The sequence below is a fragment of the Pseudopodoces humilis genome, chromosome 3, assembly GCF_049639895.1.
Source record: "Pseudopodoces humilis isolate 2021_Gansu_Grassland_sample_001 chromosome 3, ASM4963989v1, whole genome shotgun sequence".
In the NCBI taxonomy this organism is placed as follows: domain Eukaryota; kingdom Metazoa; phylum Chordata; class Aves; order Passeriformes; family Paridae; genus Pseudopodoces; species Pseudopodoces humilis.
Window position 1 is genome coordinate 10,225,610 of NC_142202.1, and position 24,500 is coordinate 10,250,109.

The 24,500-nt window shown below is 43.8% G+C and overlaps 3 protein-coding genes across 5 annotated transcripts in view; all 3 read right to left on the reverse strand.

The window, feature by feature from the left end:
• COMMD1 (copper metabolism domain containing 1) overlaps window positions 1-4,418 on the reverse strand; it is a 60,951-nt gene extending 56,533 nt beyond the window's left edge. The window contains exon 1 of the mRNA XM_005525388.3: window positions 4,213-4,418. Coding sequence (XP_005525445.1) covers window positions 4,213-4,404 — 192 coding nt within the window. The 5' untranslated portion in view covers window positions 4,405-4,418. The remainder of the gene's footprint in view (window positions 1-4,212) is intronic.
• A 1,195-nt stretch (window positions 4,419-5,613) lies between these two features.
• CRLS1 (cardiolipin synthase 1) lies at window positions 5,614-10,102 on the reverse strand. Its single transcript, XM_005525495.3, has 7 exons — window positions 9,842-10,102; window positions 9,413-9,550; window positions 8,834-8,963; window positions 8,271-8,356; window positions 7,849-7,917; window positions 7,444-7,535; window positions 5,614-5,953 (listed from the first exon to the last, which is right to left on the reverse strand). The coding sequence occupies exons 1-7, from the start codon at window positions 10,100-10,102 to the stop codon at window positions 5,866-5,868; spliced, it is 864 nt and encodes a 287-aa protein (XP_005525552.3). The 3' UTR covers window positions 5,614-5,865.
• Window positions 10,103-11,338: 1,236 nt separating this feature from the next.
• Window positions 11,339-24,385, reverse strand: MCM8 (minichromosome maintenance 8 homologous recombination repair factor). Of its 3 annotated transcripts, XM_088052995.1 has the most exons (19): window positions 24,352-24,385; window positions 24,091-24,252; window positions 23,833-23,907; window positions 23,438-23,520; window positions 23,112-23,261; window positions 22,692-22,795; window positions 21,646-21,844; window positions 20,877-20,962; window positions 19,856-20,007; window positions 18,788-18,986; window positions 17,990-18,020; window positions 17,571-17,711; window positions 16,436-16,577; window positions 15,629-15,824; window positions 15,146-15,359; window positions 14,268-14,477; window positions 13,606-13,682; window positions 12,940-13,129; window positions 11,339-12,003 (listed from the first exon to the last, which is right to left on the reverse strand). In XM_088052995.1, exons 2-19 carry the CDS (start codon window positions 24,230-24,232, stop codon window positions 11,893-11,895), a joined length of 2,502 nt encoding a protein of 833 aa, XP_087909121.1. In that variant the 5' UTR covers window positions 24,233-24,252; window positions 24,352-24,385; the 3' UTR covers window positions 11,339-11,892. The 3 variants fall into 3 exon arrangements, with proteins under 3 accessions (XP_087909121.1, XP_087909120.1, XP_087909122.1); XM_088052994.1 differs by having other exon boundaries at window positions 24,091-24,379; XM_088052996.1 differs by having other exon boundaries at window positions 11,339-12,064; window positions 24,091-24,379.
• Window positions 24,386-24,500: the final 115 nt, after the last annotated feature.

Here is a 24,500-nt window from a genome sequence, read left to right on the forward strand (position 1 = left end):
GAAGGACATCATGATGGTGGAAGCCCTCCTGTTTCTGTCTGCCTTGAGGATTCGCAGTTGTAGTTGAGGTTTGTAATGTACAGGCTCCTTGTTCACACCCTGTTGTTTAAAATAATGCTCGTGGTGCAGAACACTATCACCTCCAAATCCCACGGCCACCAGCAATAACACCACCTCCTACACATCTCAGGAATCACAGTACCAATGAAAACAACACTGCAAATGTGAGAGGCTTTAACAACACAAATTCCAACTTCTGCAACCTGAGAAATCACGAAAAAGTCATTAAAAAAAAATCCCTAATGATGCAGGCACATTGTTCTTTCTAGCTAACATACCTAAGCAACAAATTGCTGCTCTAGGCAGTAGAGCACTGATCTTATCACTCCTGGTAATGTTCTTCAACCCTGTCACACCTTCCTCTCCACTTCATTGTTTTCAAGTATTTTACCCCTCCACTTTATGTGACCTGCCAGCTGTGCCAGTCCCCTTGTGAAGTGACCACACAAACACCAACCTAAAAGCTAAAATAACTCACTAAAAGCAGCAAGAATGCTTTGGGATAGTGCCCATGCACATTTTCGTCACTGCAATACAGTAGGTGCTAGTTCCAGTAAATATTACATTTTCTACCCTCCTAAGACAATGTGGAAAATGGGGGAAAAAAGGAAAAAAGAAGCAATAACTGTGGGGTTAGATTTTATACGAGGTGAGCTGGCAACTGAGATGTGTTCAGATTAGTGAGCTACATATAGTGGTGTTTTGCTAAATTGAAAAAAAAACAAAGGCAAGGATTTTTATTTAGTTGTTACAGGCAAACATCAATTCAGATAATAGCAATTTTCTCATGTATGTCCTATTATAACTCTATAGACATTCCCTCCCTCACAAAATTCTGTGCAAAGTTATTAATACATTTTCACCTAGCCCAATAACAAACAGAATTATCCATTATAAGCCCAGTCATCCACTGGAGTAAAAAGTGTATCACTACATAGGAGACATTTTTGGGTAGAAAACAGGGACACAATACTTTTTTCTTTTTCCCTGAATCAAGAAGAATAAGCTTGCTTAAAAGGTTTTCTTTCTAGTTAGGAGATGCAGGCACAATTGCAAATACAGGTGGCAGAAAGCAAGCAGTCTCTCCTATTAGCTCTTCCAAAATTATTTTATCTCAAGTCTTCAGACTGAAGCTGCTTTCCCTCTCAGCCTTCCAGAAGCTTGGACAACTGCAAAGTGCTCCCCAGTTCATGACCCAGCCCACGTATTTGAGGAATCACAAGGTATCTGAGGAGAGGGAAGAATGGCAACTCTCTTCCCTTATTAGAAAATGCAAGAAGTCATTTATTTTCCATCAGTTAGCAGAAATTGTTAGCAGAAATGTTTCTGTTAGCAGAAATCCTGCTGAAGAAGCAAAGGCCTTTATCCTCCACTGCTGAGGGAACCTTAACAACTGTTTTTCTGCTCTGACTTTTCCCATAAGGGCAGGTCTCTGTTATGAAGGTGCTGTCTCTTCCGTCTCAAACAGGGGTAAAAATGCTTTGGAAACCCCTCTTGAGGGGTTGCATAACAGCAACTTCATAAGAAAATGGCTGCAGTCCCTGGCAGGAGGATGACAATCTTTAGGGACAGCATACTTTATACGCTGGATATCAAGTTCTAATTATTTTTTATATAGTCTGATTAATATTTTACCATTCACATATCAGGATATTTACTACAGATGGTAACTCCTTCAGTATTTGTGGAAAAAAAAACCCAAACAAAACAACTTATAAATCAAGTATGATAAAATATTTCTACTCTTCATGCTGAAATTTTTATTATTGCTTAGCCTACGTGAAGTTTGTTCCAAAGCAGAAGAGTGAAGGAGGACACTTCAAACGCAGCAGCAAAGGATCCTGTTCAATAAATGCAAGAGGTTACTGCCACCAAAAGGAAAACAGTGGGATTACTCCACATGGAAACGAACTATGGCCGGTTTTATCTAAGAAGCAGACAAATGTACTGTTTTAACAAGGATGAAATAACCTTTGAAAAACCCAAAAAACCTGGTGGTGAGAATGTTTTGCAGCCTTAAGGGACAGGAGGCTGGGAAGGATGAAGGCAGAGAGCAAAAAACAATTACAAAGAACAACACTGAAATTGTATGGTTCTCCAGGGCCAGCCTTCCAGGATATTCCACACAAGAAATGAGATTTTAAAAAAAAATTAATTTAATAAAGAAACATGATCTCACTACAAAATAAATTTGGCATTTTAGAAAGATATCAGCTGATTCATGCATATTCAGCAGATCGATGGGCAGCAAAGGAAACAGATGAAGTACATCATAATGACATCTTTTATAAACATAAACCCAGCACTACCCTCTATATAATCCATGGGGGGGAAAAATCAAATTTTTTATTGCTACAGTAAATATGATAGACTTTTGTGGCATTTATTCATCTCCATGTTTTTCACAGGTGCCACACTTTGCACATGTGGAATGCAGAAAGGTATTGGGAAATCCTTCAGTGAAGCCAAGAGGTTGATTTATGGGCCAGATCCATGTTTAGTACTTAGAAGACACAAACTACACCAATTAAGTCACAGGGCAATGAATCTCTCTGCTTCTAGACTTTCTGTTGTCATCCTGCTGTTTGCTCCTCTTCCTCCACCACCCAGAGGAGGAGGACAAAAAAATAAAACCACAAAAAGGTAACAAAGATGTATTTTTTCCCCACAGCTTTTGTTATTTTAATCCTGCAGATTTTTCGCAACCAAGTAAGAAAACTGGAATAAATATGCTCAGAAATTCACATGGCAATTGACAAAGAAGGGAAAAGGCAGATCTTACAGTAAGTTTTGCTTCTTCTGGTGCTGAAGAGACACCAGCACCAAAGAGACGTGTCCAAAGACCAAGATGCTTTAAGCACAGAGGACCCCTTTTGAAGTTTGCTGCTACCAGTAAATACAGAGTGGCATAAAAACCCCCCAGGTTTCAAGTCAGGGAGATACTAAAACAGGAAGATAAGTTTAAACTTCTGTACTTCCAAAGCACAGTCCTAAAATCAACCTTCTCCCCCAAAACTGACAGACATGAAGGAAAGAGAGCCCTCAGAGAGACCAGAAGGCCAAGGGGTTCTTTTAGGAAGCTCTAGAGCACAGATCTTATAAGGATCCATAGAATTTAGGTGTCACATCCTTTAAGTTACCCACTACAAAAAAGCCCACAGACAAAAACAGAGAGCCCTAAAGGAATCAGTCTTTAGGACTCACTTCCACTGCAGGCTTTTCAGGGCACCACATGAATCTGATCATTAAATAAACAGAATCTTCATATAGGCAGAAAAGTGAGTGACATCATCCTCATCAAATTCCAAATCTCTCAGTTATATTTTAAATCTACCGACCAGCTTTATAAATCTGGCCAAACAGCCGTGCATTTACCCACAAGGTGGCAGTGGCCATCCAAGGATTTAGCACCTGGAGGCTACCTTGATCCACACGCAGCTCACTTTGACCGGAGACCAAAACGCTCCGTTACGGGGAAAAACACCTTCTCTCTTGCACAAAAAGCAGAATCTGTTGGCTAAGTTAACTGGCTTGCTTCATAATGGGCGGTGCTTTCTTACAAGAAAACTGCAGCTCTTCTCAGAAAGTAGCAGGTACCCATTTCCAGGAGCACACACCCAGAACGTGTCGCCTTTTCCCTGCACAGCGCGGGGCCCTGAGGAACTCGGGCTCCTGAGGAGCGGCGGGGGAGCCGAGCCGAGCCCCAGGAGCACGGCAGGAGCGGAGCTGTACGGGACCCTGAGGGCTCGGCCAGCCCAGCCCCTGGCCCTGCACCTCCCCAGGAGCCACAGCCGGGGCTCGCCAGCGCCGTCCAAACGCTGCTGGAGCTGTCAGGCTTGGTGCTGTGACCGCTGCCCTGGGGAGCCTTTCAGTGCCCAACCCGCCTCCGAGTGAAGAACCTTTTCCTGATACCCAGCCTAACCCTCCCGACACAGCTTCAGGCCATCCCTCGGGTCCCATCTCGGCCGTTCCCCGCACCGGGCTGTGCCCGCTAGGGGATGGATGCCCGCGGACCGGGCAGGGCAGGGCACAGGGCAGGGACCTGTGCACCCAGAGCCCCGCGGACACCCGGCGGGAGTGAGGCCATGGAGCGGCTTTCCCCAGGCCGCGGCCCCTTCCCCCCGCAGCGCCCCGGGCCCGCGCCGCCGGTACCTGGAGGAGGCCGCCCATCTTGGCCCGCAGAGCGCGGAACTCCTCCGGCGGCGCCTCGGGGTAGAGCTGAGCGCGCAGCAGCTCCTCGGTGATGCCGGCGTTGCCGTGGAAGGCGGCCTGGGCGATGCCGCTCAGCAGCGCGCTCAGCGGCCTGCAGCTCTCGGGCGGCGGCGGCGGCTCGGGCGCCGCCATGGCGAGCAGGGCGTGCCCGGGGTACGGCGGCCGCGCGGGACCAGAACGCTCCCCAGGCAAGCTCCGCGCTCCGGAGCGGGTACAGTAAACCTCCGAATTGTCAACAGTTTGGCACGGAAAATACTCCATTTCACTACTCACGTGTTTTAAGGAAACCTCCACAGGCTTTGCGCTCTATCCAGGGCTGACGACAAAACATGGGGCAGTTAAAACAAAGATCAAGTGTTTGTGCACCATTTTATATAAGTTTCAATATAAAAAAAAACCCATTAAAATGCTTTGTATAACAAACACACTGTCACAAAAAAGACTGTGCTCTCCAAAGAGGTACCCACAGAAAGTTTTCTGTGCTAATACAACAGTGGTATTATTTACCTCCTGATTTCAGTCATTGAAACCCTTCGCAGCTGCACTCTTTTTTATGACATGAAAGAGAATGTTGCTCACAAAGAGAAAATACGAGTTTATGACCAACTTGACCTGTTCTGCTTTGTTCTTTCCTCGGTTTCATAGGCAGAGAACAGGCAAAGAACAAGTTGTCCTAGCATGAGGGGGAGCACAGAGTACATCTTGAAGCTAGAAGTACAGGAAGAATTAACAGCAAACACATCTGAAAGTTTCTTCCACTGTCTCCATTCATTTGGACAGTATTTCAAATGTCCTCTTTAGCCAGTGGTATTTGGATTAAACATCTTTAGAAGCTTTAAGAGAATGCTCTTTTAGAAGCATTTGGAGATACAGGAATTTCTTTCAATCACTAGGAATTAATACATAGGATGAGAGACTTAACGCCATTTGGATACAGACTCCTCACAGCACCGCTGACCTTTCCCAAAAACTCTGAGTACAGTTCATCGCTCATCTTTAAAAACAAAAGGCAGCAGGGCAGGAACTCTTCATGGCTTATCCATGTCACCCACGGAATATAAAGCAAAATTTCTCTCTGCTTTGAATTTCTGAAGATACTGTCCCTCGATGACATCTTCTGCTGCAACCTCAGGTGTGTCATTAAGTCCTAATGAGCAGTGATGGTTTACTGACTTAGGCTGAGGTACAAATTTGTCCCTGTAATTGCTTTTTCTTCTCAGATCCCAGTGTACTCAGTGTCTTGCATGAATGTGGCAAGACACATCTGGTGCCAAGTGTGTGTCTTGACTTCAAAAACAGCATGAAATACTCAGAATGCACATGGCAGCAACAAGTAACCCATGTTTTTAAGAATCTTATTTATTTGTTTTTGTAAACAACCTCATTTTTAAAGAAATTAAAAATACATTGAAAAGTCTCTCTCTACATATATACACAGTACATGTTCAAATTTCACTTCATTGTGATGCCATGGTTTAAGCAGAAAAACAAAGAGTGCTTTGATCCAAAACTCAGCTGCAATACCACCACCTCTTGGGGCACAGCACCTTCCTGCCCTTCCAGGAACACTTCACCTTTATCACCTGCACCACTTCACTTGTTCCTGATCACCTGGACAGTTTTTCTACCGTAGTGGTAATAGCTGTAGGCAGATGTCACCGTTGTGAAAGCTGTGATGCACCTTTTGGGGAAAAGAGCTCCTGTAAGTCATGTCCTATGGACAATATAAAAAGTCCTTTTTGTTTTATCTTTTTTAGCATCTAACTACACAGTGAGGTGCTGTGCACCACAAAAATGCAGCTTACAACTTTACGCTGAAATTCAGTGCTATGGGGAGGATTAGATAAACAAAGCGTCTGCCATCCAATGGTAAGCAGCATGTTTCAGTGAAACTGCATACCAGGACAAATTTTCACCACACTAGCACTTGTTTTAGAGAAGGGAAAATAAAATATTCAGCATTTGCAGCCTACATAATTTTTACCAGCTTGAGAACTGGCAGATGTGAGATACTATTTCTTGGCAGTGTGAACAGGGAGCATTCAAACCACTCAAGACTTGAGATTACCATTTTCACCAGGTTCCAAAGCTAAAGAACAAGGTCCTGCTTCAGCCTCTTTTGCTCCCTTCCAGACCACAGCTATACCTAAATGAGCAGTGCTTCCCTGTGTGAAAGGCTGACACCACCCCTGAGGTAGGAGTCACTGCTACAGCCCTCCCTGAGTGCTCTGCCAGGGAGAGTGCTCTGAGAATATTCACAGAGCACCCTGGCAAATTACACCCAGAGGCAATGCTAGATTTTGTTTTACCACAAGGATAAAAAACCACAGACTGTTAAGATCAAGGTTCATTTATGAAGTGTTCCTTAAACACTTCTTGGTTTGGGTTGGTGGTTTTGGTTTCTTTGGTTTGGTTGGGTTTTTTATTTTCCTACAAGACAAGTAACACTGGATTTTGCACTACTTTAAACTAAGTTCCTAAGTAATTCTGACATCTGCTGCTCAGAACTCTCTGTTCTGAACTCTTACCTAACAGCTCAGGAAAACTAACTGCACTTGCAACAGCTGCAGCCAGCTGCAGTTCAGACTCAGTTCAGATCTCCAGTGACAGTGGGAGGAACAGCATTACTTAAGGAGGGAAGCTCCTTTATGCCTGTTCTTATCCCATCCCTTCCTCTCCTTCCTAAAGCCTAGCAGGAATCACCATTTCTCCATGTGCTTTTCAAAGAGGATTTCCAGAGAGAAGGTACAGTCAAAACCAAAATAAGAATAGCTATTTTTACTGATCCCAAGGTTGTTTTTTCAAGGACACTTATGGCATGAATAAATGAGGAATACATACAGCCTTTCTTCCTGCTCCTTTCTTCTCCACTGATCTGAATTTATGTTTTGCCTGTGTACACCATGCCTACCCCAAAGACTTGTTTCTAAGCTATTATTCCTGGATCTTAACTAGTTTCATGTGACCACCTTTTGCTTGTGTAGTAAATTAAGTACAAATAAGTATCTAATTCTGGTGTCATTTAAGACTAAAGCTGTAAAAATTCAGGCATACAGGCTTATTACATCTTCTGGGCAGTTTTTTTGTTCCACACAAATTAATCTCGATCACCAGTTTCTTTAGGAACACATAAAATTATCTGGGGGGGAAAAAATTCAAGATATTAGTTACCATAATGTCTGCAGATAGATGCTGTCCACATAATTGAAAACAGGAGCTGCTAAAGAAGCCGCCACCAAAATCAGCTGGACTGCTGTGTTCATCTGAAAAAAGCAAAACAGGAACTGTTGAGCAACACGAAGAAGTACAGTGCAAGAAATATACATACACTTTTATTACTGCTTTAAGGATTAGTCTACACAAAGAAAATTTGTTTAGAAACCTTTTTAAAATTAAGCATTTTACTCTCTCAAAATTAGCACGTGCTCTGACAGAGTATAGTTGAAAACCTTTCATGATCTGTGCACTATTTTGAAACTTGTACTCGGCAGCAGTGGTAAATTATCCCCACCCTCTAAACCACACAATGCCCCAAGTACCCAGGAGTTGTCTTTTGTAATGAGTTACTGCTCTTACCTTGCTAATGAATGTTGGTTTTAATTGTGCAGTAGCATAACAGGGGTTAAAATACCTACTCAGTGTTCTCTGTTGGGGGAGAAAAGAGGAAAAAAAAATGCAACCCTTGCACATTCAATTTGATATACCAGTTCACATGATAAAGAAAAGGCAACTGTAGCACTAAAGAATTACACTGCTCTTTTGTAAGATTTATTATTACACATCACACACCGGAAAAAAGTTAACAATAGTTCTGACTTATCTTTACAAACCATATTTTATTAAACACTGCTCTGCTCAGAAATCTATCTGGCAAAAGAACCAGCATTACATCTTGTGCATTAAGTCTCAAGATGACAAATCTCTTGGTCACAACTTTGCTAAAAGCTTATTAATTTACTTTTTGTTCTGATTACACGTTTTTAACGCCGTGCACTTACCGGTGGAGAAAGAGTTTTGTACCGCACGTAAAAAACCGCAGCAATGAGCGCCGCATCCCGCAGGATAATCATGGAAGTCAGTGGAACTGGAAGTTCAAGCCAACAGCATCCAGTGAAAAATTGTGTCCGTGATTAAAGTTAAAACGCAACCAAAAGAGCAGAAAATTGGAAGCAAGACAAAATAAGTGCTCCCAAATTCTCCTGAGTTCTATGCACTACTGAGGATGTTTAACACAACTCCTGAAAGGGTCTGAGCTGAAGTCTTAAAACAATCCAGCCCATCAAAAACAACTTTATAGAGCTACCAACTATTATTGCTTTAAAGGAAGAGCATTTTAAAATGGCAGTACAGGCTAGTTGTTTTTTTTTTTTTTTTTTTTTTATGTGGCAGCACTTGCTTTCTGCGGGGTCCCTCTGGAAGTGTTTAACGGGAGCAAAGAGCAACTGGCAAAGCAAGAGTTCCAAGAGATACACAGTTTTCCTCCTAGAAACACAGGAAATGTTGCTACACATAAATCGACCTTCTTTACCTTATCTAGAACACACAACTGACATAAACTCACCTGGGATAAGATTTGCACAAGTTAGGCTCACGTAGAGCACACTGATGAGAATTTTATCTGCCAGGGGATCGAGAGCACTTCCCAGTGCTGATTTCTGATTAGCCCAATTCCGTGCAATAAATCCATCCAACTAGGAAAATCAAAATTCAACAGCTCTCTGTTAGAAGAGTATGAACCAAAGCAGCTCATGTACACTACTTTAGAGAGGTATTTAATGAATAACAACAGGTAAAACAGGGAGTTTAACCACGATAAAATGTGATGCCTCTTAGGTGACACTTGTATAATTTAAAAGACCACCAGATGCACAAGCGCTGAGTGGCCAATGCCGACCTGGGGCTGGTCAACGAGCCCTAACATTCCCTTTTCCTCCATTAGCATTAAGTCCCCTTCAGGCACCTGCGAATTCCCTTTGCAGCACCACGAAGGATATATAGAGCATTCCCAGAAATCACCAAATCTAAAACCAAATCTGTTTTACCCATTTCCACGCTACACTGAAGTCTGCTTCAATGCATGACCACGGCATCACCGTGAGCCCGGTGTCCCCAAAGCTTTTCCAAACTGATGCAGACATACCAGGTCTGTCACGCCAGCCAGGACAAAGACACCGAGGGCAACGCTGAAATTCTCCTCAACAATCAAATAGCCTAAAACTGGCGCCAGACCCATTCTCGCCATGGACAGGATATTTGGGATGGTCCAGGGGTTTTCATACTGTAAAGCAAGAAACGTAAAAACTTCAGGGCATGAACGCAACCCCCACTTTGGCACTTAACGGAGTTTTAAACGCGACAAATACTTTTCGCAAGTGAACCAGACAGAAAGCCTGGAAAGTTCTTGGAAGCAGCCCGCTGCTTGCACAAGGCACATAGCCTCGACCCGCTAAACATTAACTTCGCCTTCAACGGGAAATCGCCCCGCCGCCAGAGCGCCCACGAAGAGCCCGTCCGGGAGCCCCGGCCGTGACACCTGCCAGCCCCCCCGTCCCCGGTGTCACTCACGTACCAGCTCGGCGTAGGGCCCCGCCGCGCCGCGCTCCCGGGGGGGCTCTGGCGGGGCGGCCCCACCGCTGAGGAGGCGCCAGGCGGCGGCGGGAGCGCGCAGCAGCCGCGGGGGCCCGGCGCACGCGGGCAGGCACGAGACCCCCCCGCCCGCCGCCGGACCGGGCCGGCCGCCCAGCGGCCCCGCGCCGCCGCCCGGCCGCCTCGGCGCCGCGCCGCGGAGGAGCCCCCAGGAGCCCCTGCCCAGCCAGGCGGCGGCCAGCATGGCGCGGAGGGGCGCGGGGGAGGCGCGGGGGGCGGTGCGGCAGGAGCGCTGCGGGAGGGGCGCTGCCCGCGGCCCTACGCGCGCGGCCGCGCTGCCCGCGGGAGCGCGCGGCCTCGCGCCGCTCGCGCCATCCGACCCGCGGCACTGGGCACGGCGCGCGAGCCGCGCGCGCCGTCTGTGCCGCGAGCGCTGCCGCCGACGCGCGACCTTTTGCGGCGCTTTGCGTCAGCCCCGCCCCTCGGCCAGGCCGCGCGCTTTACGGCAGCCGGGCAGCCGTGGCGGTGGAAGGCCGGTCCCGGGAGAGCGCTTCCCCGCTGCTTTTCCACCGCCCATCTGCAGCATTCCCGCCTGCCTCCCGGCCCAGGCCCGGTCCCGGGAAAGCGCTTCCCCGCTGCTTTTCCACCGCCCATCTGCAGCATTCCCGCCTGCCTCCTGGTCGAGGCCCGGTCCTGGCGGTGTCCATGGCTGCCCGGGTTCGTCCCGCTCCTCCTCACGGCGGGGCCGCGCCGTTCTCGGACAAGCCCTTGAGGGAGGAAGGGGAAGGTTTGCTTTATCTTCAGGGACTTCTCAGGGAGCGCAAGTGGTCTCTTGTGCTCGGTACTTGTTTCTGGCCCTCGCTTGCCCGCGTTTGCCTTGTCTCAGGGAGAAACAGGAATGAGTTCACTTTCCAGGTGCAGTTGTTTGTTTGCTCATGAGGCACGTTCGAGTCCCCCAGCCCTGCACTCAGCCAAAATCAGTGTCTAACACCCACTTTCGGTTTGTTTATAGTACAGACTTCGCCCCTTATGAGTTCAGGCGTAGAACTGTAATTTCATACTTAAAGCATTTCGTCTGTCTGACCAGTTTTCAGTTTCAATATATTGGGTCCCTGACACCCCTTAAATTAGAGGATAAAGCACTAAGTTTTTCTGCTTTTTTTCATCTATCATCTCTTACCTGAGAAATGAAAGAGGGAAAACAGGAATCAGCATTGAAGTCTTGATTTTTTAAAATACATGTTTTCTTTAGGGAGGTGTTGGTATTTGTGGTTTTTTTAATTCTTACACTGAAAGCTTCTCAGCTGCTATTTCATTGCACCAGACCATGATTCTGATTTCATCAAAGTCAGGAAACATTCAGCACTTCACTCGTGCTGAACACACATTGTTCTGTGTCAGGAACAATTACACAGAAACAAACAAAACCTCTTGGTGTTACAGATCTTGTAAGGGCCATTAAACAGCCTTGAACAAATAATATTTTTCATATATAAAGTTTAATGAAAGTCAAAATCCAATCCCTGCTTTACAAATCAAATACTGCAATATGCTTTACAAATTAAATATTGTAATAAGGGTATTTTCTTAAAGCAGACTTGTATTTCAAATAAAACCTTGGCTTCAAAGCAGAAAATCAAGTCAGTTTCAGTAAAGTGGCATCTGGTAACAGCCATAAAACACTGCTGTCACAACCTTTTGGAAACATTTCTGGACTTTAAATGAACTACAGTGCTCAAAGTACAGCTCATATCATCCTCTCATGAAAGATTTCTGGACTGAAGTATGTGGGTCCAGCATCTCTTTTAGAAGTCAAGTCCCTTAAGGCACTGTAATGGTATAAAAACACACCTTCCCTCCTGGAGGATGCTGAGGTGCATTACAGCCCTGCACAGTGCCATTTGAAACAGCAGAGCTGTAGGATGAGCCAGGCAGCAGTACCAGGTGTCAGTTTGTCCTGTTGCAGCTCTCCAGTTGAATTTTCTGCAGGGGAATCTCCAGCCCAGCAAACGCCAGCGCTGTGCCAGGTGGGGTTCAGGATGTGCCTCCCTGCTGCAAGTCCATCAGTCCAGTGGAATGATCATCCCAAGGAAGTTCATCACAGTGACTCTTCTCACATGGTCTGAAGCTGATAAACTCTTGAACCTTTTTTCAAAAGATAACCCTGATCATTTAGGGATCCAATAAAGCTCTCAAAATCAGGTACCTGAGAAAATAAATATAAAAAAATCAAACTGGAGAATGACATCTTGCCTGACATAAAGCAACATAAACCATTTGAAAGAACTTAGTGAAATAAAGTGGGCTAAGAATAGGTCAGTTTCCTTAGCAAACTGTTCACCTACCAGGAGGTCTCACACCATCAGTACCCCTGTTTTGTGCTTTACTTAACACACAGTTTTTACTGCAATGTTACACAGAAGCAGCATTCTCTCCTTTACAAAATGGAGGAAGGATGCTGGTACAGATGTATAAATTCCACTTGTAAAACACTAGTATCTACCACAGAAAAGCATGATTTCTACTACTCTCTCTGACTTTCTGGTATAAAACTTTGAATGGGCAAAAATATTCTATATATGAAGGGAGAATTAGAGTTAATTGAATTAACTTTAATAAATAGTTGATGGAGCAAAAAGTAGAGTTAGCTATCAATAACTGTTTGGCAGAAGCCCCCACAAGTAGAGAATGCAAATCAATTACAGGGCAGAACACATTTGTGGCCACATGTCCTACATGATGTTCCTTTCAACAGCATACAGCTTTAGGATGTGTGAAGCAGGAATGAAAACCTGAAAGGCATATTTACTCCAGAGGAGGTCCTGCAGAAACATCATTGCACTGCTGAAACAGAGCACGGACACCACAAGCCTAAACTTGGGAACAAAAATAGCCGTGTCCTCTCGGGAGGCAGAGGGAGTGAAGCACTGAAACCAACACTTCAGGAACTCTGCTCAGCCTACCAGCATACACTGGTTATTTCTGCCATTGCAAAGAGGCACAGCAGAGGTGCCTTTGCTCCTCTCCCTTTGGCAATGAATAATTGTGGGTGGTTTGGCAGTCTGGTGTGGCTGAGCTCACCCGTATCTGCAGCTCCCTGGCGATGTGCCGCAGCTGCTGCAGGTCAAAGAGGTTGTTGTAGGTCCTCTCTGCAACGCTGTTCAGGGCAGACACAAATCTCTTGGCTTGCGACCGATTGCTCATCCCAGACCCGTGCTGGGAACGCTCAAAGTCCAGTTTTCCAAACTCATCTGAGTAGGTCCCCAGCATGCTACAAACAGGTTATGAAAAGAGCGAAAGAGCAAACATATGTGGATTTTATTCCCAAAACATAACTGCTGGAGAGAGCTTTCAGAAGCCACATAGAAAACCACCCCCATCAAGTCACTCTCTAGGGAACTTAAACTAAGCATTCATCCAAATCACTTTTAAACTTAAAATTGTTCACCTGCACTGGAGAGTAAGCACAGGGGAGAAAAAACCTTCAGCAGAGCCTCATGTCTGTGTTACTGTGCCCAGACACACAGAACCACTGTGATCACACAACTCACAAGCCTAAGCAGTTGCATTTGACTTAGGGCTGCTGGCAGCTTTTAAAGAGCAGCAAACAAATCCAAATATTAGAACCAAGGGCCTAAGCTTGATAAAGTGATTTCTTCACTGTCTTTGAATATGTAAAAGAAAAAAGGTTTCAAAGGAATAGCACTGTGGTGCTTTATTTATTTTTGAGCCAGTGTTTTCTATTACCTGTATTTCATGATCTCTATTACATCCTCAGCATCTTCCTTGGTAGATTTCTCTCTTAATTCCAATCTTGATCGTGCCTTAAAACAGAAAAAAATACCCCATGAAGATTTAAGATATATCATAACTGATGTGAAAAAGGGCTACAATCACTCAACAAGAGCTACAAGCACAGATTTTAGAAGCAGAGATAGAACCTAAGCCTACAGGATTAGAGGAAGATTTTTCTATTTTTTGTTAGTGTGTCAATGTCAGCTTCTGCATACTTGCACTTTTAGGCTGTAGCTTGGAGATTATTTGCTTTTTAGCAGTGTAGCCTTGTGAAGCAGCAGATCACAAATAGTGAATTCTGTTAGGGAAAACAGAAGCATCCTAAGTTCAAGGTGGGCAGGAGGTATTCCTGCCTGCACCTACTTTTTCTCCTTTTGGGGAATGAGATAGATTCTCTTTCCAGCTCCTCAAGGGTGTTTTGATTTATAAGAAGTTTTAAGGAACAGTAGCTCTTAAGCACTGCTAAACCTCTTGCATTCTCACTTTTTTTTTTTTTAAACAAAACAAAAAAAAGCATAGTGGTGAATAAGCTGTAAAAAATGATAGGATTTGGGTAGTATCTCAGGAATAATCTCTTTGCTTTCAATCCCTTCAGCATTCCAGCTTGCATTTACCTCTGTCAGTCGAATCAGGGACTCCAGCTGCCTTGTGGTGATGGGGGTGCTGTCTGCTCCTTGGTTCTGCTTCCGGAGCTCAAGGTAGAATTCCTGGAGGACTTGTGCAGCCTCTGGAGATAAGTTTGGGTGCACGTACTGCCGAGCATATCCGACATACTTCCTCAGCAGCTGATGGGGAATGGCATCAAAGTTCTCTCCTGTTGAGATCTAGCATTGTTCAAAGTTAGATTTCTTTCTGTCAAAATTCTATGCAATAAAAATTTTAAAATCCAATCCTCATCTTTATGCTTTATCTGGTGAAGTCATCACTATAAGGGCTTTAGTGCTTCATATATGAACACTGTACTTCAAGTACCCACACTATGCTCAGACATGTAAACATACACACTTGGCCATTTCAGAAAAAGGAGCAAGTGCTTCTCATCTGCAGCAATAGGAAATGCCAAATAGAATTAGTTATGTAGTTAAATCCTTCCTCAAAAAGAGGAAATCCAAATTCCCAATTGTTACAGCTCCAGAGAAGACTAAACAGTCACTGCTGATATCCTGTTTCCAAAAGTGCATGGGTTTATCTGCAGGAGTATTTCTCCCAAGACCTGGCATTTGACAGTATCAGTCAATACCAGTTCTCAAAGCCATCACTGAAGTCTAATGAGAAACATGCTTCCTTCTCCTCTACTTTCCAAACCCATGGGGTTGCAGATGCCCAAGGATTTGCTTCCACACTGCTTTATTTGGATTCAGCACTCCATCACAGATCATGTTATACCAAATTATTACACCCAGCCCACTTCTGCAGCTCCTTACTGAAACCCAACACAGCAAATTTGCTTTAGAGCACCTCACACACACAGCAGCTCCAGGACAAGTCCCACCTTCAGCCTCTCAAGCAGGGGTCGGTCTGAGGTGGCCTGGAGGACGGAGCGCTCCTGGGAGCCGGCCCGGCTCACCAGGGCGCTGCTGCAGGCTGCGCGCCGGCCGGCCCGCATGGCCATCACGTGCTCGGACAGCAGGTGGTCATGGTCCTCGTTCGGCGTGTCCAGCAGGATGAAAACCAGATCGAATCTTGACAGCAGAGCACTCCCCATTCTGGAGGAGAGACAAGGAACTTGGAGTGCTTGGAAAAGTGGAAAAATTATAGCAACTATGGTCCACTTCAAACACAGGTAAAAGATCCTGTCTTCCTCATTCACAATAAAGTACAACAACAATTTCTCTCTCAAAAGCCACTAAAAATTATTAAAATTTGTGTTCACACTCCAAAATTCTAGAATGCAATTGTACATGAGCTACAAAACTGCCAGAAGCATCTACTCCTGAATGTGAATTATAAAAGCAGCATTTCAGAAAGTGCTCACTTTAAGTTCTCAGACACTGTTTTTGCTTTGTTGTAATGTCCTCCAACGGGGTTTGCTGCAGCAACAATGGATGTCCGAGCTGGCAGACTGCAAACAATGCCAGCCTTGGCCAGGCTGATGCTCTGCTGTTCCATGGCTTCCAACAAAGCCTGGTGCTGGTTTCCCATCTTATCAAATTCATCTATTCCACAAATTCCTGGAAGCAGTTAAAACAGGATAAAGACTTATCAGATAACATACTAACAGAAGGACAAGTGTGTGCTACAATCCAGTGCTACATCAGAAGTCAAACTTAGAACCCTCGGGACTGCAGGAGACATTGGAAAAATCTTCATTTCAGCCAGCTTTGTTTCCATTCCATGGTAATGCAACCAAACCACTATAAACTCAGCCTGGCCTGGGGATGCAACATTTTGATTATTCATTAAGATGATGAAACAAGCTTTTTGAAAATAGACAATGTATCTCATTCGTGAGTCCTTCAAAACCAGTAAGAGTCCAGCAGCTGACATCAAGTCAGATTCCTGAACAAAAAAACATCCTAGTTCATTGACACAGTAAGTCTGGTATATGAACTGGAGAACTGAAGTTTCCCTACACTCTAGAAAAACAGGAATTGTCCCCAGAGAAGCGACTGGAGAAGCTCAGAACTTCCCATGGTGTGGAAACCCCGTACTTCAACTACTTCAAATGGACATTTTTAGTCCACAGTTAAGAGAGCACTTTGGCTTAGCTGAGACTCAGCAGCACACACACTCCTGCCCCTCACACATGGCTATGCTGAACCTGTGGCATTACATGGATTACCTTGATCTCCAAGTACTAAGGCGCCAGCTTCCAAGGCAAAATCTCCAGAAGTGCCATCTCTGGACAGCGTAACAGTCAGGCCAGAGCTGGTGGAAGTATTACCACAAACATACACACCTCGAGGAGCGACGTTACACACAGCCTAGAAGAGAAACAAATACTTTTTCCCTCCCCAAAGTGAAGAATTTCATAAGCTTCATTCTAGAGAAACAACTCAAAGTAAATCCAAATTTGTTTCTTTCTACTGAACATGGCCCCACAGTAAAGCTCTAACTCCTTGCAACTCTAAGACACATACTGCTGCAAAGCAGTAGGAGTAACTTTTCTTGGATGGCATTCTGTTTTTGAGTAACAATGTAAAAAAACAAATCAGTTACTCTATGCTGGAAAGCCCCCATTCAACAAAAGAATAATTTAAAAATTTTGTTCATTAAGATGTTTGCATGCAAATCCATCACTTTGGCTAAGTTATTGCAAATCATATCCTAAAGCAACGGGACCATGTTAGAAAGACTTTTTAAAGAAGGTCTAGGTGAATTCTGTCCCTCTCACTTCACAGTAACCATGGAAAAAGACATGGAATTTAAAAATCACTCACTTTAAGAAAAAAAATAAATCTATTACTAATTGTCATAGCCATGCAGAAATGCCTACTGAGATCAAAACCCAAACACAGCAGCAGGTCCCTTTCCCAAAAAGCCAAAATCGGTGTTCGCAACACAGAAATAGGGTACTGAATGGAAGTAAGCCTCACAGGAGGAGAGTTACATGGTATTTGAAGTTGCATTTGTTCAAAGATTAATTACTGTATTTCACAATGCACCAGCTAAATGAAGACAGAAAGGAATGAACCTCCTCACTGGGGAAAAGGGTTGATGAAAAGAACTGTATAAGGACAGGACAGCAAGTCCGTAAGCCTGTCCTTGAAAGCCCATAGGCCTGACCAAGGACACCCGCTTTGGTGTTTTAACAAGCTCCCTGGAAGGAGAGGACAGCAGGAGAGACCTTTGGATACTATCCTATATTTGAGGTATCCCACATGAAAAGATAGCTCACAGTTATCCTACCATGGTTGTTAAGTCAAGATAACAAGGAAATAGAGGAAAACAGGAAATAGTAATAAAGGAAACCATACTTGCAACATTTGACTTTTTCCTAATCCTGGATCTCCAACAACCAGAACATGTGGATCTCCTCGCACTGGGATTCTGTTCTTGTCATCCACAAACTTCTGACATCCTCCAAACAAGGCCAGGGCCAAACCTGCCTTCACAATCTGTTGTGGTACAGGCCAACACTGGTAAGTATTCGATTGTGGTGACCAACACTGACAACTCCCTAGAACTGGCAGCAATAACCTTTCTTTCCTGATCACTCAAGGGTATAAGGCTGCCACTTCCCTGACACCAAAACAGACTGTGAACCACAGTCACCCGTACAAACAGTCCCTGCCCCTTCCCCCTGTCCCAGATAAGCTTTGTGAATCCTTTAGGAGTTGAATGTGGCATAAACATTTCAAACTGGAATTGCAAGCAGGGTTTTTAAATTGCTTACCTCATGGCCATAGATTGCAGGACAAAGAGAGCTGAAAAGCAAAGCACAAGGTAATGTAAGTGGAAGATAAATCATGTGTTACTATAAATAATCACTTGTCCTTTCTCTCATCACAGAACACCTTAAAAAATATATAAAACTTTTTGGGCAGCCTTTGCTGAATTTCCAACAGAAATCAACAGCATCATGTTTCTTGAAATTTTGGGATAACCAGAAATGACTGAAATAAGAAAAGCTTCTCACTTGAGTCCCCACAAAGACAAAGGAGAACCACCCTCCCAGTGGTATCTGCACCTATTCTTGTCTTAGTCAAGTAACCTGTAACCCTCCTTTTAAAGTGCTGGTTTTGTGTTCTTTAACTCCACTGGGAGGGCCTGAGGAACATCCCAGGTGGAAGAGTCCTTTTTAGTCTGAACTGAGGGTCTTTCACACCCTCTGCTCAGTTCTTACACCTCTTTACTATAGAAACAAGGAGGACAAAATGTAAGTTGAATTACATGGTGAGGAACAAAATTAACTAACTGCTTTTTTACTAAGAACTTTCTGTCTAAGGTTGAACTAGAACACAGGTAACTTCTTGTATCCCTAAACCCCTCCCAAAGTCCCAACATTCCCACTGCAATACTTTCACTCCCTCCCAAGTCCGTTGCCCACTGCAGTTTGTTAGATCTCTGTGGTTTCTATTGCACAAGGCTCAGACATTTCACAACTTTAGAATGAGCTGTCACATTTGTCTGAAGGTCGTTCACACTGATTCATGCCTAATCCTAGGCATGGTCTAGGTCTGACACAACTTACTTCACAATGAGCCTGAACAGATTTTCCTCAGCTTGAATTTCTTGGATAGCATAGAGGTCTTTAAGAGAAAACTCCATGAACGATCTCTGAAAAGTCTCATCATCAAAATTCTTCAGTTTTTGTCCTTTACTGTTGCTGACAGAATTTGCCTCAATGTACAGTAAGAACATACATTTGTCATTCTTACTTTTAGAAGCTCCTGTTAGAAAAATTGAGAAAGGATGATAGATCATTTTTTCTATCAATAAGTACTCATGTTATCTGCAAATGGCATAGAGTAATTCAGAAATACCATGTACAGCCACGTTCATATTTAAATACTGAACATCTGCACTCTGTAAAATTGATGCAAAATCAGTTTCTAGTTACACTTGTTCTATGAAGTTTCCTCCACTTACATGCACAATAAAATATTTTGCTGAATTGGAGGGGATATGTCTAGAGAATTTTGTCCCAGAAAAAAAATAATTCTTCCAGGGATTTTAAATTATTACATTATTGTAGTCAAATAAAAGTTGAATATAAAATGTTTCCACACAATATTTTGAGGAAACAAAGGTGCATGGTGCAGAAGCATTGAACATGTAGCTTAGTAATTAATCAGTAATTATCAATTAATAATTAATCATTTTCTATAGAGATTGATTACTGAGCAGAGAATGAAGTCTCAGAGTAAAAGTCTTGCAGTTATCTGCAATGCATTCTTTCAGAGTAGTGCACAACATGTTTCTTCACTTTGGGGAAAAAAAAAAAAAGGAAAAAAAGGGTTGAAAAAATTCTCAATGGAGACTAAACTAAGATAACTCTTCTTCACAACTGTGTGACAGTTCTCCTAATGTCTGAAGGAGATATTAAAGGAAAAACGTTAAGCAAATAATGCCATAAAATAACTCTTCATTGTCAAAGTTTGTTAACTTCTGAAGAAATTTACACTTTATGCACTTACAACACAGAAAGTTCCAATTAAGGGGAGTATTAGTGCTTACACAAGAACAAGCTGTTGTTCTTGTGTAAGCACTACCAAAAACACTACCCTAGGAAAAAGGATTCTCAGATGCTGCACTTCACCTTCCTCGGTGCTTGACACCTTCACTATGCCTGTGATTGTGACCATGTCTCCTGGGACACAGCTGTCCACGAGATCCTGCACCAGCTCACACTCGATGGTGCGCGGGATCCGTCCCGCTTCCCGCTGGTCATCTGACATGAGCTCCTGCACCCTGCAACACACGAGGGGGAGCTCGGACACCATGCAGCGCCTGCCAGTCCAACTCCAGCACACAGCACCTGCAGTTCTGGGCATCTTTTTCAGGTCACACTTCACTAAATGGGTATAAACTACAGATAAACCCCAGAAAAGTACTACGAACTCTGAGTTGAAACTCGGATTTTCTATCACTGATGAGCACATTCTTGTAGAAGTAAGTACAGTACATGAAAGGACCCATATAAAAAATTTTAAGAGCTCAGACATTATAGCCCTCATGAATTTTTAATAGGTATTCCAACCCTGGAAAAGCCCCAGGAATTTCTCAGACCATAACAAGAACAGTAGTCGACTCTGGTTGTGAGAGTTCTAGCTCTGGCTCCGCACCTGGAGCTCTGAGGTTTCCGGGAAGCCAAGCCAAGCTTCACCAAAGCAGCGGTGACAAACAGCGCCCTCTGGAGCTGCTAACAGCAGCACAAGTTTTTACATGACGATCACTTCAAGCTGAGATTTTTAACCCTCCAGTTTACTTCCACCTCATTCAGGTCAAGTAGCACAGCTGACCAATATAACCTAATAGGGCTTTTCTATCTGTCTTACAGCTCGTTAAAGGGAATCATGAAACCACAGATGCAATTAAAATGTTTGAGGAAAGCAGCTAAGAGCACAAACTTAGCCATCTCTCCAAGAGCTCGGTAAGGGCAGAAGGAATTTCCAGGAAACTATTACAGGATAGGTTACAAAGTATACCAGTGCTTGGATAAAACAACTGCCTTGTGATACAAATGTTGGGGAATGCTTGCTGCAAAAGAATGAGATTATTGAAATCACACAGTGTAACACGGCTTGAGCCATCCTGTCACATCACATTTTTGTGCTTACTTGACAGACTGCCAGTCCACTGTGGTGGTTAGAGGAGAGCTCCTGTCAGCTGTGAAGGTCCGGCCCCGGCACTCGGGAACAAGGCACTGAAACAACAGGAACTCTGATTCATTCCCAGCCTTTTTTAAAATCCTAAGGTGAAATTGCCTTATTTGATTTAAAAAAAGAAAAAAAGTGAAGTAATATAATTTAGCATCATTCCAGGAAAAAAGCCAGTTACATTAGGGCTACAAATTAGGATGTACATAGTTAATGAGGATTAATGAGGACCTATCAAGTACAGACACCTGAACTCTGATTCATAGATGTTAGAGCAAATACAGCTGAATTGTGTGATCCCCTCAGTGAGCTGGTTTGAGAATAACCAGACACTATCCTATGTCTAGTGACTTCTTAAGCCCAGATAATAAAAAGTAAAATTAAAATAGAAAGTTCTAAACAGAGAAAACCAAATAATGTAAGCATAGAAAACCATGAGAGCAAGGTGGAAGGATTTTTTTAAACATAACTGATTAAATGGAAATTAAAAGAGATAATTTTTTTTCGTATTTCAGGGAATTTCTACGTATTTTTGGTCACATATCCTGTTCCAGCAGCATACATTTTTTACAAGAGTCTCAAGTAAGAAAAGTTTCATGGTATGTTTTATTATTTTTGATGTGTCAGTTGTTTAGCTTGAGTGACTTTTTTTTTTGTTTTTTCAACACCTGTGGTGCTGTTTTATGTCAAAACACAGCAAAAAGCGTGAAGTTCCATGGGTTTGGCTTACCTTGGTGGGAAGGGTGTACTTCCCATCAGGCAGAGGAACGCCCTGCACGTCCCCACAGGCGGCACAGACGAAGGCCAGGTTGGTGCACAGGGGTTTGATGTTGCTGACCCTCACCACGGTGCCACGCAGGGCGACGTATTTGCCGTAGCAGTTGGCCCTCAAGTTTTTCAGCTGGGTTAGAGGCTCATAGTTGTACACCCTGCATTAGCACACAGAAAATGAGGGCAAAAATAACCCCTAAAGCCATCCAAACACAAACAGACAAGAAATCCTACTCCAAATTAAAAATGGTAATCCAGAAAAAAACACTTAGAAGTCTTTTTTCATGCCCATGGCAGTCTTTGATTCTTGCTGTAGAAAGCAGCAGAACATTCAATAGTCTTCACATGAATTGAGCTCAACAGCTTCAAATAGTACAGTTTGTTTATCCAGTGACACCTCTGGCCTAGCGATACATTACTTTAAGATCATCCATAACCATCTCTTTCCATAGTTTCAGATAAAGACTGGAATTTAGACTTGTGACACAGAAAGACCAAAGTTTGGTTATGGCTCTGCTACCACCAGCAGGGAATTAATAATACAAAACAAAATAATTTTTTAAAAAGTAATTTGAACTCAAATAGAGCTTACACACTCAGTTCCCTCAGACCCTTGAAGCGTGAGATACCATTACTTCTGATAAAAAAAAAAGTTCTAAGGACTTGTTTAATGAAAAACTTCTCCAGTCAAAGGAAATTTAAATATTTTTGCTTTTAATCAATACATGCTTTATAGAATAGTTGTCTTACTTATAAGCCACTTCTCGACTTACAAGTTTTTCTAGTTCAAACTGTTTGTTCAGCTTATAAGGAGGTTTCGTTTACAAGGACACAAAGTCACCATGAAGAAAAAAGCAAAATATAGGGTGTTCTTCTGGAAAAGCTTTGCAGAGCCCAGTTTCCCCATAAACATGTAAGCCTTCAGCAGCATGCATGGACACTGGCAAGGATTAGCCAGGAAGCAAACAGCTCTTCCTTGGGAAAGAACTGCCCAGCAGCCATTACCTGGCATGGATGAGAGGCACGTTGATGATAGGATCCCCAACCAGGGGCAATCCCTCCTGCACCTGCAGCTCTGCTGCGTGTCTCTCCAGGTCCTTGGTGAGCACCTGCGTGGAACAGGAAGGGGGATACAGATGCCCACAGAAGTCAGAACTCCCAGTAGGGAGAGACAGAGGTGTTAGAACTACTTTTATAGTCAACTGCTCTGATGATGAACAAGCAAAATGCACCAAGACCAAAGCAACTTTGAAATGGGATTTTGTGGATCATACAGGAAGGGGAGAGATTGGAAGATCCAAGTCTTAAACAAAGAATAACTTCCCCTCAGACAGAAGATGCGGGGTTTATAACATAATTGCCTCTGTCACTGATTCTTTTTTGCTGTGAGGGCTCTGCTTCCATGCGTCAGAACCTTGTATTTACCTGATGAATCGCCAGACCCATACACTGCAGTATTTTCTGAGGCATATCCCTTAGTTCAGCAGATATATTTGGTATTGATTTGGTCAGCTCTCTGTCCTGGATTAGCTCCTTATAATCCACGAGAATGCTTCCTTTTCTTTCTATTTCATCCTGGGAAATGATAAAATACACTTCAAATTAGAAGTGAAACACCCAAATTATATCCTAAACATTTCAGGTCTCTGATGGAGGTTATTTCTGACAGAAAAAAAAACCACTAAAAAGCAGTAGTGTTCTTGTGTCAACAACAGATTGCTGGGGTGGGATATGTTTGGCTTTGTTTTTACCTTGTCATAAAGCTCAATGCGCTGCATGAAGAACTTTTCAAAGGCTTGAGTCTTCTGGACAAAAGGAGACTTGTCATTGTAAACTAATTAGAAACACACCATGTTAGTAACAGAATAATTCTTTTCACTTCACAAAATACATAAACAGGTAACTTCTCTTCCACTGTTTTTCTGCATTGCAAAACTAAGGAAGACTATATATCTCCACAGTATCTCACTAATGATCACAAAGGTTACAGTATATCACAAGATTGAAGTCTTTATTGTATTTGTTTTTATATGTGAAATTTCAGTTCAATTTATTGAACTTATAACTCTACTAATACTACACGTAACTAATTTAAGAAAAAAAATAATTTAAATACTTGCTACATGTAATTTTGGTCTAAGGATACCTTCAGAGAAATAAAGTTTCCAGCCCTTATAGGGAATAAATTGGTCCATCGTCGATTGGACTAGTCGAGAATTTGCTGGGGGAAGAAAAAAAAAATTAACGTGGATGGAAAGAATACAGAGAGTTAAGTTTTGCAAGTTTTATTCTCAGTGGTTCTTTTGACCACGGGAGACAAGCAGCTGTAATTGCCTAGCACAGTGCTTTAAAAGAAAAGCATTATGGCTTCAGAAAGCGCGTAGAAGCACAGGGGCTGGCTCACCGGGTTCGGGCATCCTTTTGGGCTCTCCCTTCTGTCCTCTGCCTCGCCATCCTCCTCCTCGCCAGCCTCCTCTCCATCCTCCTCGCCACCCCTGGAAGCCTCTGCCCCGGGCGCATCCCCTGCCTCTGAGCTCCCTGCTCATCTCTCGCTGCCGGCGTCAGTCTGAGGGCGCGACAACAAATTTTACCAGAAGATATTTAATTTAAACTAGAGCTGTTTTCCAGAGGGGACCCCGCGAGAGGCAGGGTTTTGCTGCCCTACCACAGCGCCGGCAGAAGACACAGGAGCAACGCCGCCGAGGAACCCCGGGCTCGCTGCCCTCAGCGGCGGCTCCCGCCCCGCGCGCCTCCCGCGCTGCCGCACTGCGCAAGCGCAGCCGGCGGGGCCCCGCCCATGCGGGCCCGGCGCCT